The 13,822-nt window shown below is 33.2% G+C and overlaps 1 protein-coding gene across 2 annotated transcripts in view; it reads right to left on the bottom strand.

The window, feature by feature from the left end:
• nova2 (NOVA alternative splicing regulator 2) overlaps window positions 1–7,867 on the bottom strand; it is a 61,751-nt gene extending 53,884 nt beyond the window's left edge. Inside the window, exons 1-2 of one of the 2 annotated variants that reach the window (XM_067365595.1) lie at window positions 7,204–7,867; window positions 1,348–1,410 (exon numbers count right to left, since the gene is read on the bottom strand). In XM_067365595.1, coding sequence (XP_067221696.1) covers window positions 1,348–1,410; window positions 7,204–7,360 — 220 coding nt within the window. In that variant the 5' untranslated portion in view covers window positions 7,361–7,867. The remainder of the gene's footprint in view (window positions 1–1,347; window positions 1,411–7,203) is intronic. The other variant, XM_067365596.1, reaches the window with a different exon arrangement.
• Window positions 7,868–13,822: the final 5,955 nt, after the last annotated feature.

Below are 13,822 nucleotides of genomic sequence, written 5' to 3'. Positions count from 1 at the left end.
AATATACTGATCTCTCTTTTCAATGTAAATTACAATGAATGGGGACCGGAGATATTTTGAGCTTGAAAAAAACGAGGCACTATAAAAGTAGTCCATATGATTTGTGCGCAGGTTCGCGTGGCGAACTAACTGAAATTTAACTCGTAATTCACTGACAGTTGTCGCCTCTGGTGAGCTGGTAACTGATGAGTGATTCAGTGAGTTTTTGTGATCTACTGATTCACTGAAAAGATCTGACTCGCCAGAATGATTCTGTATGATTCAGATGTAATTTCAACAAGCAAATGCCATTTTCAATGAATAATGACTTAATGTCTGTTTCTCATTCAAAGCTATTTTATAACTTCAGAAGATTATTATATGGAGCACTTTTATGAAACTTTCTTTCATGGTGCTTTTTTGTCATTTTGGAACTTGAAAATCACAGTTCTTGTTCCCTTTGATTATATTTAACATAGTGGCTTGGATATCCATCAAAACAACACATATTGTGTTTCAGTGAAGAAAGTATGTCAAACATGATTGGAACGACATGAGGGTGAGTAAATGATGTGAGATTTATGGGTGAACTATCCCTTTAACAGTAGGCAATGGGACGATTTTAACAATGTTTACGTCTTCTTTATGTAATCTCGTTAGAATCACATGCCAATTGATCTGGATGTGTAACAAAGCAGATCTCTAACTAAAGAAATCTCATATTTAGCCACACAAGTACTGGATGCTACCAGATTATGAGTTACATAAACAACAAGGGAATAATGGAGGTTACTGTGACATAAATAAATGTACTCAGAACTAGGCTCCCAAACACCTCTAAATGACAACTTCTGATTTTTCACTCACGTACTAAAAATTGCTGTTGTTTTCACACATTATAAACAGGCGGTTCAAACTGCGTCTACAGAACACTACAGATACATGCTTTTCTGCAATGACCCAGATTTCTCACAGAGCTAAGACTGTCCTCCTTTTGATTTGGATGAGTCTAAATTTAACCTTGATTAATATGGCGTGGGGTTCATAAATAATGTGTATCATGCATACATAAGTATTCTCTCTTCAAAAAGCATCTAACAAAAGTCTGTCATAAATTGGACCAAGGGGCTGCATCCAGACTGACATTATCTACTCTAATTAATGTAATACATTAGACACATGATATTATGTCAAGCATCACATTTTCATTTTTAAAGGTTACACATTTTACTTTAATTATGAGCAGCAAAGCATTGTGGCGGTTATGCAGTGAAAAAAGAAAGAAAGAAACATCATAAAGTTAAAGGTAGACTCTGGTTTGCAGATAACAAGATCTGTATGTAATTTTGGCAGAAAATTAAACATTACCGTGAAATCCGACAAAATCTGATGAAAATGGAGGATCATGGATGGCCGGTTGGTTGCATCTCTCTAAAAGAATGTGAATGAGAAAATTAATCTTTGTGGAAATGTCAGATAGAAAAACAAAACAAAGTGACACATGACAGAGTCAATGACAGAGTCTACCTTCAAACCTCCTGCTCTAATCAAGAACATGAATGTTGACGTCATGGATTAAGATACAGGATGCAGTAATAATGAACTTTATAGTAATGACTTCTTGGTTTCCAATGATTTTCACTATTATTTTAAATTAAACATGACCTGAAAACAATGTTCTAGATACAATGGCATTATTGTAAATTCAAAAATTATTCAATGCTCAATTAACAACAGCACTTGTGGCATAATGTTGATTACCACAAAAAGGAATTAATGCCTCATTTTCTTAAAAAAAAAACAAATTAGTAAAGAGGACCAATCTGTAGACATTGATATATTGATTAATCATTGTTTTAACAACATACACTCTAAAAAATGCTGGGTTAAAAACAACCCAAGTTGGGTTGAAAATGGACAAACCCAGCGATTGGGTTGTTTTAACCCAACTGTTGGGTTAAATGTTTGTCCAACCTGCTGGGTAGTTTTATTTAACCCAACTATTGTTTGAAAATGACTATATGGCTGACTTAAAATGAATCTAAAATGAAATTAAAATGTTTATTTAGTAAACATAAATGTTAATTTTCAAGATATTTTGGGTTTATTTTAAGTAAGTAATACTGTATTTTTTAAACAATAGTTGAGTTAAGTAAAACTACCCAGCAGGTTGGGCAAACATTTAACCCAACTACTGGGTTAAAACAACCCAATCGCTGGGTTTGTCCATTTTCAACCCAACTTGGGTTGTTTTTAACCCAGCATTTTTTAGAGTGTAGCCACAATATGCGTGCTAACATGATTTCAGTGCGGGAAAAAACCCTAACTAAACTTTTCTGGGTACAGTTATAGAAGAACTTTACAGCTCAAATACTACTGCTAATAATACAATTTAACAGAATTCATGTAAGTGCTTTTATGTTTAAGCATTTCTGCTTTTAAATTCACTGTACTTCCATTGTAAGTGCCTAACTGATTTTTTATTTATTTTTCAAAAACTAAATTTAATGAAGAACCAGTCAATAATCAAAAGAAAATCAACATTATGCCACAAATTGAGCTTAAAGGATTAGTCCACGTTCAAGTAAAATTTTCCTGATAATTTACTCACCCCCATGTCATCCAAGATGTCCATGTCTTTCTTTTGTTCAGTCGAAAATAAATGAAGGTTTTTGATGAAAACCTTCCCGGATTTTTCTCCTTATAGTGGACTTCAATGGGCACCAAACGGGTGAAGGTCAAAATGACAGTTTCAGTGCAGCTTCAAAGGGCTTTAAACGATACCAGATGATGAATAAGGGTCTAATCTAGCAAAACGATCTGTCATTTTAGAAAAAAATACAACTGTATATGCTTTATAAACACAAATGATCGCCTTGCATGTGCTTCCGCTTTCCGTATTCTTCAAAAAGCTTACGCTGTATGTCCTACGCCTTCCCTATTCTACTTACGGAAAAAAACGAAACTGAAACTGTAATTTTGACCTTCAACCGTTTGGTGCCCATTGAAGTCCACTATGTGGAGAATAATCCTGGAATGTTTTCATCAAAAACCTTTATTTCTTTTCGACTGAAGAAAGAAAGACATGAACATCTTAGATGACATGAGTAAATTATCAGGAAAATGTTATTTGAAAGTGGACTAATCCTTTAACTTAAACCTGGAATATTCCTTTAAACAAGCCTGTAAACCATAATCAGTACATTAGTACGAAAGGCATTCTCAGTTTATTCTCTTCTAAAACATGGAGCATCTACAGCCCAAGTTTGAGTTGGATCAATCCTATTTCCTGTCACTTGTCAACACAAAGCCCTGGCTGAGAAAAATCAGTGGATTACACTACACGCATATCCGTAGCAGTGCCTTTGAGGGAAATGAGTCCCTCCCATTGTGCTACACCGGGAACAAAACAAGAACAAGTTGGTATGCTGTTATTCTTTCCTCCAACCTACTTCATATCTTAATAAGCCTCATCTTGCGTGTACATCTATGATTACACGCAATATACTCACTGAGAAGTCTGAATAATTAATAAAAAAACCCAAATGGGTATTACTCATAATAAACCAGTGGGTGTAAAAACAAATCACTGGTTGCTAGAGACTCCCAAGAGACCTGTGGTTCAAGAATAAGCAACGTCAGCTTGAGGATTGAAGGTTCCTGAGAGCTTATGTTGGGGGTTTTACAAAAACAGACACAACGCAATGAATATTTTGTTTTTACATTTGCTTTTGTTTTTTAGTCTTTGACTATACTGTATTCGATTTCAAATTAATCATTGGGTTAGACAGCATTTGTGCTTAAGCATAACAAACATCTAATTTTAGTGGAGTGATGAAAGGACCGCTTTCCCTGCACGGCTGTCCAAGCAACTGCCTGACCAAAATGGCTTCCGATATAAACATTGCACTCCGAAATAAAACATTCTACCGCTGCACGTGAGAGAAAGCAGCATGCTTTGTTCTAACAAGCGCAAAGACGCGAAGCTTTCGCATTGCTTCTTTCATTCATCTCATCCATATTCATCTCAGGTCCCGTCCTCCATTCCAAGGCAGGCAAGCCGAGAGAGGCGAGCAAATCATCCAATGTGGGGCTGCCTTTCACAACGCCCTCCCAAATCCTCGCCATCCTGCATGAGATTTTTTTTTCTTTGACGCAGTGCATTAAAGAAAAAACTGAAGCAGCGCCCCCTTCATTTTGAAGATGGTGATCAATGGGTTGAGGGTTGCATGGATAATCAATGAATTGCAACTATTGATGGGAGATGGGGAGGAGGAAGAAACGATCGCCCCAACCTACAATCATGATTAGAGGCGAAACAAACAAATGATGCGGGAGAAGAACACAGCGCACCCTAAATGTATTTTCTGCTGAGCCTATCAAAAACTGTGCACTTAATCTGAAAACCAGTGGGAGTATTGCATTGTAGGATGTGAGGGAACAAGGTGGGCGACAGCGACGAATCGGTTATTGGTCCCCCGTATAATGTCTGAGGTGGTGGGGGTGAATCTTCAAACACAGCTGGCAAATCATGTTTACGTAACAACCCATTCTAAGACGGATCCTGCGTCTATTTTCTCATCCTGCGGGCTGAAATGCACAAGCAAGAGAATCTAAAAAAGAGGCTACTCGCTAGTGGCGAGCAGCATCCGAAAATGTCTTTATATAGTAAAAACAACACAGGATTGTACAACCACACACGTCCACGCTTTCTTGCGACCTCAAAGGGTCACAGTCCCCTCACGCCATCCAGCGAGGACATGTATCCCCTAAAACAACCTTTTGTAAATGGAAGCACTGTCCTGTGCCAGTCCATCCATTTACAAAATTAAAACATTACATCTTATGAGACAGCTCGGGAACGTGGAGAGAGGCTCTTTGGTGAACTTGAAGACGAAGCCTTAACGAACAATTGGCAGGAAAATGATTCTTGTTTTTAAGCCAACTGACTTTCAGTTTAATGTCTGTAACTTTGTTTTCAGGCAGCTTTTCAAAATGCAATCCTTTGTCAGGCACATCATGATTTAATCTACTACATAAAGAGTTAAAACAATATGCAATTCATACAAAATATGATACTAATCCTACGTGTATGTAAACATTAAATCAAAGAGTAAATGTTATAAGAAAACAAATTAGACCTCTTATTGTCGTAGCAGGACTGTTGCTATTCCCGTTTTCAGTATGCTATGCTGGATCCTTAGTTTTAACTCAAAAGTAGTCAAAAAAAAAATGACATAATTGGTTCAGATTTACACTAACTTTGCTGAAGATTTGCCTGTGTAACTGCTGGTGTTTAAATATGAGCCGCAAAACAGAAGCTTCGGGTATGTTGACTCTAAACATGCAACCGTGTTAATAAAGGCCATATTTTTCTCTTTTCTCTTTTTTTAATATAAATATAAATTCCCTTTCACATATTTATCAACATGTCTTAGAGATGCAAAACACTAAATTAATCATTTTTTTTAAAATAAACATTTGCATTGTATTATTTGTCAGAATTCCTAACATTTAAGTTAAAAAATATGTATAAATTAATATAAATATAGATGCTTAAAGACAGAACAACAATGTCATATTATAATACTAAAATAAGTAAAATGTAATTTTAACTGTATGTGATACCATATAAATACACTATTTTGAATGAATGGAAATAAATTTGAAAATGGAATCACAGAATATACAGCTTTTGGTTAATGAATTTCCATAACTTTTACACTACGTAACTGGCTAAGGCTTTTAAAAATAATTTAATAGAGATTGCATGCACAAAGAGCAATTTCTAACTGGCGATATTTAACAGTTAAGCATAACAACACAAAATTGTACATTACCAATAGAAATTTCCATTATCCTTCCATGACATTTCAAGATTTGAATAATTTCTTTGTCATTTGCAGGCCTTCCATAGCTATGGGAACTTGGTAAATAAATTCCAGTGAAGCCTAGATCTCTTAAGCATCAAAGTCTTTTCATTTGAGCAAATGGATCTGCAGGTTATGCCTCCCACGGGTCCAGCATGCTTCTTCTGACTGACAATTCATTATGCTTTCTGCATCGATTCTTTCACATGTAAACATCCGCCTATCGCTTCATCTATGCGCCATTATTAACCCTTTAACTGTAACTACTAATACTTGTTTTTTTTTTCAAATAACCCTTTTGGCAAGTGAAATAAGAGATTCTGGGCTTTACTGAAAACAAACACTGACCTCAGCCAATCAGCTGAGATATATCACTAATATCAAGATCTTCTGCTCTGCCTTAAATATCATGAAGTTCAAATAAGAATGATTTCCTGCTTAATGACACTAAAGGTGGGGATTTAATCATCACAGATCAGAAAAACAACGTTTTACACTCTTAACAAACTAAGATCCACCAATCGGCTGAAAAACAGTTTAAGGGTTAAAGAAATACAAGCTAATGTTGTTTTTAATTGCTTAATTAGGTGACTAGCCTGTATAACAGTTTAGCAGACAAGTGTAGTGCACTTCTTATGGCATCTGCCGGAATGCATAATAAAAAAGCAAGCATGGGTCCAGTGTAAACAATACAAGCACTGAAATTTCAAATATCATTTTAGCAGGTGAAGCATGCAAATGCGTAAAAAAATCAGGCTTTTACTTAATTTAATTGAGTTACGTTAACATATATTGCAACCTATATTAGAATTCATATATACAAGCGGTATAACACTATATTTTTATACCTCACACAAATATTATAATCGTTTATCATTCATAACCGGAGTCTCCAGGGCTAAATTTCAAAATAAAAGAGTATAGATTCAAGGCACCGGAGCATAACACAAGGTCATCTGTGGTGATAGCAAGGATGCGTAAACGCACGAGCCATTTTTTTCTAATGTTTGTGTACGTCGTGCTCATGATATTAGCCTATATTTAGTAATATACAACCCCTTTATTCCATACATAAGCCTTTAATTTAGGAATACCGAGGATGTGTTTGGTAAACGACTGTCGTAGGTGCGTAAGACTAGACGCAAGCGCCAATTCAGGGCAACTTAAAATGGACGCGAAGTGTAAATATGAATTTAAAATCTCAGATGCACATGTCCGGTGAAGCATGACCCCGTTAGATGGCGATGAAAATGAATGAATTTGCCATGAAGGATTTCGCTTTCATCTTTCCCATCAAAGCACTTGTCTTTGGGAAGAGTGAGTTGCATGTGTGTAGGCAGCAGTTGGCTCTTACCTCCTGTGTTTGTGCGTTTGGTGCTGCTGGCCTCCGTCGGGGTCTCCAGGGGTCTTTTGCGGGAATCGGGGGGATCAGACTCCATGTGCGGCTGTTGATTGTGATGATGCGGATTGGAGAAAATCCCGTTTTGCTGCACTGCCCCACCGGCCATCATTTTTTATAAAGAAGCTGTAGGCTCGCTCTCGTTTTCCCTACACGCGATACGCAGATATGTTGTTTCTAAATGTGAAACCACGATGATATGAATGTTTGGGGTGCGTCGATCCTCCGTAGCAGCCTAGATACAGAACGAGAGACGCATCGATATCCAGTGGCTCGATTTTGCTCAGGCTGTTACTGATATTAATAACAAGTGATGTGGGGAACGTCCTCACTCGTGCCTCTGCGATGGCGCTCTCCTGCTGAAAACAAAATGCGACCTCAGTGGTCAGCACAACTCAAAAGATTCACTGCTAAAAATTGGGAAGATGCGCGAATAATAAATAGCAACGGGAAATGTACAAGAGGCGAAAGGGGAAAAGAGCGGATCCCGCATGCAGGTATGCGAACCCTGCAGATAGAGCTGGATGGTGTTGAAGCGCTGGACGAGCGCTTGAAGGAGATGCGATGTTTTTGTAGGCTCTGACTCGGAGATGCTGCAGTCTTGCTTTCAGAGCATCTTTGCGCGTTTCTGCCGGAGGAGCGCAGAGCAGCGGGTGACGTCATGTGAAGCCGAGACCGCGGCTGTCAAATGTGGAGCAGCAGACACGCCCCCCTCGGGCTGCGATTGGTCGAGATTTGATTTTCTCCGGCAAAGCGAAGTATAAATCCTGCTTGTCACATGACAACACAGGAGGAGGTGGTGGTGGTGATAAAAATGCGAGAGCATCATTGAAAAATAGGCGCAGGGTTGTGAAAAATAAAAGTCGTAGTTCTAAATGCGCAGCTCGTCTCTGTCTGATACGTGGTAGAATAAGAATAATGGTGGATTAAGAATTCTACCATAATAGTTATTATTAATATCATATTTTTCGTTGTTATTAAAATATGCATATATTATATATATAATATTAAAGAAAAATATATAAATATTTTAATACATATTTTGATATATGTATTTTTAATCTAATTTAATTGTTATTATTAATAATATAATAATTTTTGTTGTTATAAAAATATGCATATATAATATTAAAAAAATATTTTATATAAATATTTTGATATGTAATGTAATTGTTTTATTTTTATTATTAACAATATCTTTAAAAATTTGTTTTATTATTTTATTATTTAATTTTATTATTATTATTTTTGTATTAATTATTAATTCTTATATAAATAATTAATTTTATTATTTAATTTGACATTATTATGTCAGTATTTGAGTTTTGAAAACTTAGTACCAATGTGTACCAATAAAATAATATTTAGATTTTTAATGTAATTTTATTATTATTATTATTATTATTATTATTGTTATTATTATTATTATTATGAAAAATAACTTCATTATCATCATTATTATTTAATTTTATTTTTAAAAGTTTTATTGTATTTTTATTTTTATTATTATTTAATTTTATATTATTATTATTATTATTATTATTGCAGTATTTGAGCTTTGAAAACTTAGTACCAACCCTACCTATAAAATAATATTTTGATGTATGTATTTTTGATATAATTTTATTTGTATTATTATTATTATTATTAACAATAACTTTATTATCATCATTATTATTTAATGCTATTTTATTTTTATTATTATTATTTTAATATTATTATTATTATTATTATTATTATTATTATTATTGCAGTATTTGAGCTTTGAAATCTTAGTACCAATGTGTACCAATAAAATTATATTTTAATATATGTATTTTTAATGTAATTTTATTTGTATTATTATTAACAATAACTTTATTATTGTTTAATTTAATTTAATTTTTATAATTATTATTTAATTTTACATTATTATTATTATTATTATTATTATAATTGCAGTATTTGAGCTTTGAAAACTTAGTACCAACCCTACCCATAAAATAATATTTTGATATATGTATTTTTAATGTAATTTTATTATTATTTTTAACAATAACTTTATTATCATCATTATTATTTAATGTTATTTTATTTTTATAATTATTATTTAATTTGACTTTATTATTATTATTATTATTATTGCCGTATTTGAGCTTTGAAAACTTAGTACCAATGTGTACTTATAAAATAATATTTTGATATATGTATTTTTAATGTAATTTTATTATTATTATGAACAATAACTTTATTATCATCATTATTATTTAATTGTATTTTATTTTTATAATTATTATTTAATTTGACTTTTATTATTATTATTATAATTGCCATATTTGAGCTTTGAAAACTTAGTACCAATGTATAATATTTTGATATATGTATTTTTAATGTAATTTTATTTGTATTATTATTAACAATAACATTATCATCATTATTGTTTAATTTTATTATTAATGTAGTTTTATTTTTATTATTTAATTTTACATTATTATTATTATTATTATTGCAGTATTTGAGCTTTGAAAACTTAGTACCAATGTGTACCAATAAAATAACATTTTGATATATGTACATTCTAAAAAATGCTGGGTTGTTTTAACCCAAATTTGGGTCAAATATGGACAAACCCAACCGTTGGGTTAAAAAATGCATTTAAAAATTTAACCCAATGGTTGGGTTTGTCCATTTTTGACCCAAACTTGGGTTGAAACAACCCAGCATTTAAATATTTAAATAACCCAGTGTATTTTAATGTAATTGTATTATTATTAACAATAACTTTATTATTATCATCATTATTATTTAATTTAATTTTTAATGTAGTTTTATTTTTATTATTTAATTTTACATTATTATTATTATTATTGCAGTATTTGAGCTTTGAAAACTTCAATGTGCAAAATACTACTCAACAAAAACTGAAATCTGAAAAATGTAGATAACCAAATAAACAATTAAAAGTAAAAATGGTTGCACAACTTTGAATTTACATTACTAATAAAAACAAAAATCACTTTAAAATAAAATCATAAAATTGAGTATAAATGAATGGATGGACAAAAGGATGTTGTTCAAACAGAGTGAATACATATTCTACAGTGTCCTCAGTGCCCAGTGAGCTCCTCTTGTCACACACACTCACTCTCCTCCTGTGTCAACACAGGGCCAGAGGCGAGCGCTTCTCTAATTCCAGATTCGCATCAAGGTGATGCTGCGCCGTCTACTACATGAACACAAAGAGCCACCTCACGCAATTTCACATTTCTGTGGAAAAACTCAGCAGTGCGCCAGTGTCATCTGAAATACATAGGCCTACGCTCAGTGTGAGTGGAGGTATGTGGCAAGCCGATACTGAGACATTTGGCTCCTATTTACAGAGGGAAAATTGAGCAAAATAAATGACTATTAAACACTTGTGTTCTTTTGAGTCTGGCCATCCATGAAATGCAATCAATGTGAAACAATCAAACTCGGTTTCTTTGTTTATTCTACCAGTCGCACTGTAGAAAAGCTCATTACTCAGGAAATAAAATGGGTGATTATTTCATTTAAACTACAGAAGCTTTAGTAATGTGGAAATCATGATACATGATGCCATTGCGTAAAAATGGTGTGTGCTTTCACGGATCTGCAGTTGAATACAGGCCAGATAGGATGGGATTGGGATGATGCAGTCAGACTAGAGCATGTTCACATATGCTATGGTTTATCCGTGTTACATTTAACTGATATAAGCAGATTCCACAGAGGAAAAAAGAAACCCTCAGAGGAACCTCATAAGGGGATGCATGAATACATATATATATGTGTGTGTGTGTATAGTGTACTTCTTTATTTTCCTGTAGAATAAACTAAATATATTTGCATGATATGTACCATATATATGCACCCAATCTGACAAATAAATAAAACACTTCATAAGTCTAGTTACATACCATGAAACAAGCAAAAAAATAAAAAAATCACGTTCTGTTTACCAGTAACTCATTGCACGCAAATGTTAATTTCGGACAGATGGCGGTGGCTAAAGCTCTCCATTCCTGTAATATGGGTTTATGAGCTTTCACATAAACCCGTGCAGTTTTCCCCCCTCTGTCACACTAGTGAAAGGGTGATATCTCGTCAAGGATGACTTTCAATGCATCGCACCCTCCCCCACGCTACACACATTGTTTGAAGAGGGGACCCCATCTGCCCCCTTCTATATAAGAGCACCCGCACTATTGTTTCTGCAACTAACACAGAAAAACCTTAAGAATTAGCCGGACTGAGCAACATCTGGCATTAAATTCCACATTTATTTATGAGCAACAACATTGCACTATGCAGGTTTAAAAGGAGGCGAGGGTATTTGATAATTCATCTGGCACAAACTGGCTTTTTTCGAATCATTATCAAGTTGTTTTTACAAATAAACAACTACTTATAAACCCAATGAGAATACTGAGTTACTCCTTATACATTGCTATTATCTGCCTCAGCTAGAATAATAAATATGGAATCATTTGTTTGTCAGATTGGGACATACACAAGAGTCTCCATCTTGTGGGTGAATTGTGAAATCAGTCAAAGACTGAGAAGAGCTGCTTCTTTGTCCAGCGTTTCCTGACAGAATGTGGGATTGCAGAGACGACAAACACACCAACTTTAAGTACAGTTCTAACAATTCATTTCAATGCTCTCTTCATATTTTGATGCACATTATCTACATGAACTACAACACAATGTTCCACTTCAGTAAACATTGCCTATATCGGTAGCAGCATCCATACTATTTAAAAAAAAAAAAAAAAAAAAAAGTTATTTGAATTGATAATTTAAAAAAAAAATTTTTATTAAGAAACATTGTATTTACTCAGGTCAGTGCAGCTGTAGAGGTTATAGCATTTAATTTGTAGTTTTCATGTGACAGTAAAATTTACAGCCACTAGAGGGCAGCATTTTCACAACGTTTTTTGCTTGAATTTTTTCCTTCATTTTCATGATTATGACAGTAAAAGAAAGAAAGAAAGAAAGAAAGAAAGAAAGAAAGAAAGAAAGAAAGAAAGAAAGAAAGAAAGAAAGAAAGAAAGAAAGAAAGAAAGAAAGAAAGAAAGAAAGAAAGAAAGCAAGCCCTGGTTTGGTTTAATGATTTAAAGAATCTGTTGCTGATAATGTTACCTGGTATTGGACTTCAACCTTGTTGCCTTTGCTTTACTGAATGTACTAAACTTCAGACTTAAGTGACACACACCCTTATTCCAATTTAGTTAGAAGCTAAACTTTCAGGGCAAAGTCTAAAATGTTATTGGGCGATGGCATCAAATAAATTAGGCCTGTAGTCATAGCAGTTGGAAAAATACTGAAACATTTCTCATTGCATATGAAAAAAGTAGCATTATCATATTCATAACCACAGTATAACCACTATAATGTCAAACTGGCGTTTCAAGGAGCAAAGTTTGAGAATCTGGTTGAAACTTATTTTATTAAACAAGGCAAGACAAGAATGTAGAATGTGAAATTATTAATATCACGTGAAGGCAGCATAAATGAGAAAAGCATACCTGGGGAACAACCAGGAAACAGAAATGAGGTACAGGAAATACAACATACTACAAAACAAGAGTCCATATAATAATAAAACAACAACAAACATTAAACAATGTTACAAATTGACTTTGAAGGGGGAGTGCATAACTAAAATAGTTTTAAATGCATAAAATGTCATTTTCATCAACTGAAACAAAAGAAAAACAACTATTTTTTTTAATTATCAACATGTCAAATATTTAATTTTGCATTTTACAGCCCTGTAAGCGCAGTCAGAGCTGCATTCATCAAGCTCAACCATTTAAGTGTGTTACTCATGTTGCAAGAGAAAATAATGAAACTATTATTTTGTATTATTTAAAATGTTTTGATCCTAAATGAGCTAATCTGGCCAACATTTCTTACCCTGTTACTTTGTTGTTGTTGTTTTTATGCCCATTTAATTGGATGAATTAAATGGCAAAACCAGAATATGAACAGAATATAGAATTTTTTTATGCTTATAAATCTGTTTGACAGAAGCTGACAGTCAACATTTTATTAAGTTTAGGAACTTCATGTTTGAATTTTTGTGTGATAACATTTATTATAGGTATGTTTTACACAAATGTAAAAAGTTTTGTGGTATTAAATATTTTTAAATAAGTAAAACCATTTAATTTTCGTTTATATATTTTGGTATTCTCTCTCTCTCTCTCTCTCTCTCTTTCTGGCTTTGAAATTTGTTTTGTAAATGGGTGTTTGTCTATATGGGTAGACTTTATTGTACTATAGAGATTTAGTATATGTTAAAATAAAGAGTTGTAAAAGTCTCTCTCTCTCTCTCTCCCTCTCTCTCAAATTCAAATTCAAATTCAAAATAGCTTTATTGGCATGGAGAAAGAAATCTTTACATTGCCAGAGCATTAATAACACTGTACAGTAAAATAAAATAAAATAATAAAGAAAATTAATAAATAAATAAATAAAATCTAGCAATAAAATAGCAATAATAATAACAATAATAAAATTGCAATAAAAATGTTAAATCTTACAATATTTATAGAAGTTTCTCTAGGCA

Source organism: Chanodichthys erythropterus, chromosome 17 (assembly GCF_024489055.1).
Source record: "Chanodichthys erythropterus isolate Z2021 chromosome 17, ASM2448905v1, whole genome shotgun sequence".
Taxonomy (NCBI): domain Eukaryota; kingdom Metazoa; phylum Chordata; class Actinopteri; order Cypriniformes; family Xenocyprididae; genus Chanodichthys; species Chanodichthys erythropterus.
The sequence above is the reverse complement of the archived record's forward strand: the minus strand, read 5'-3'. Positions and strand labels throughout refer to the sequence as shown.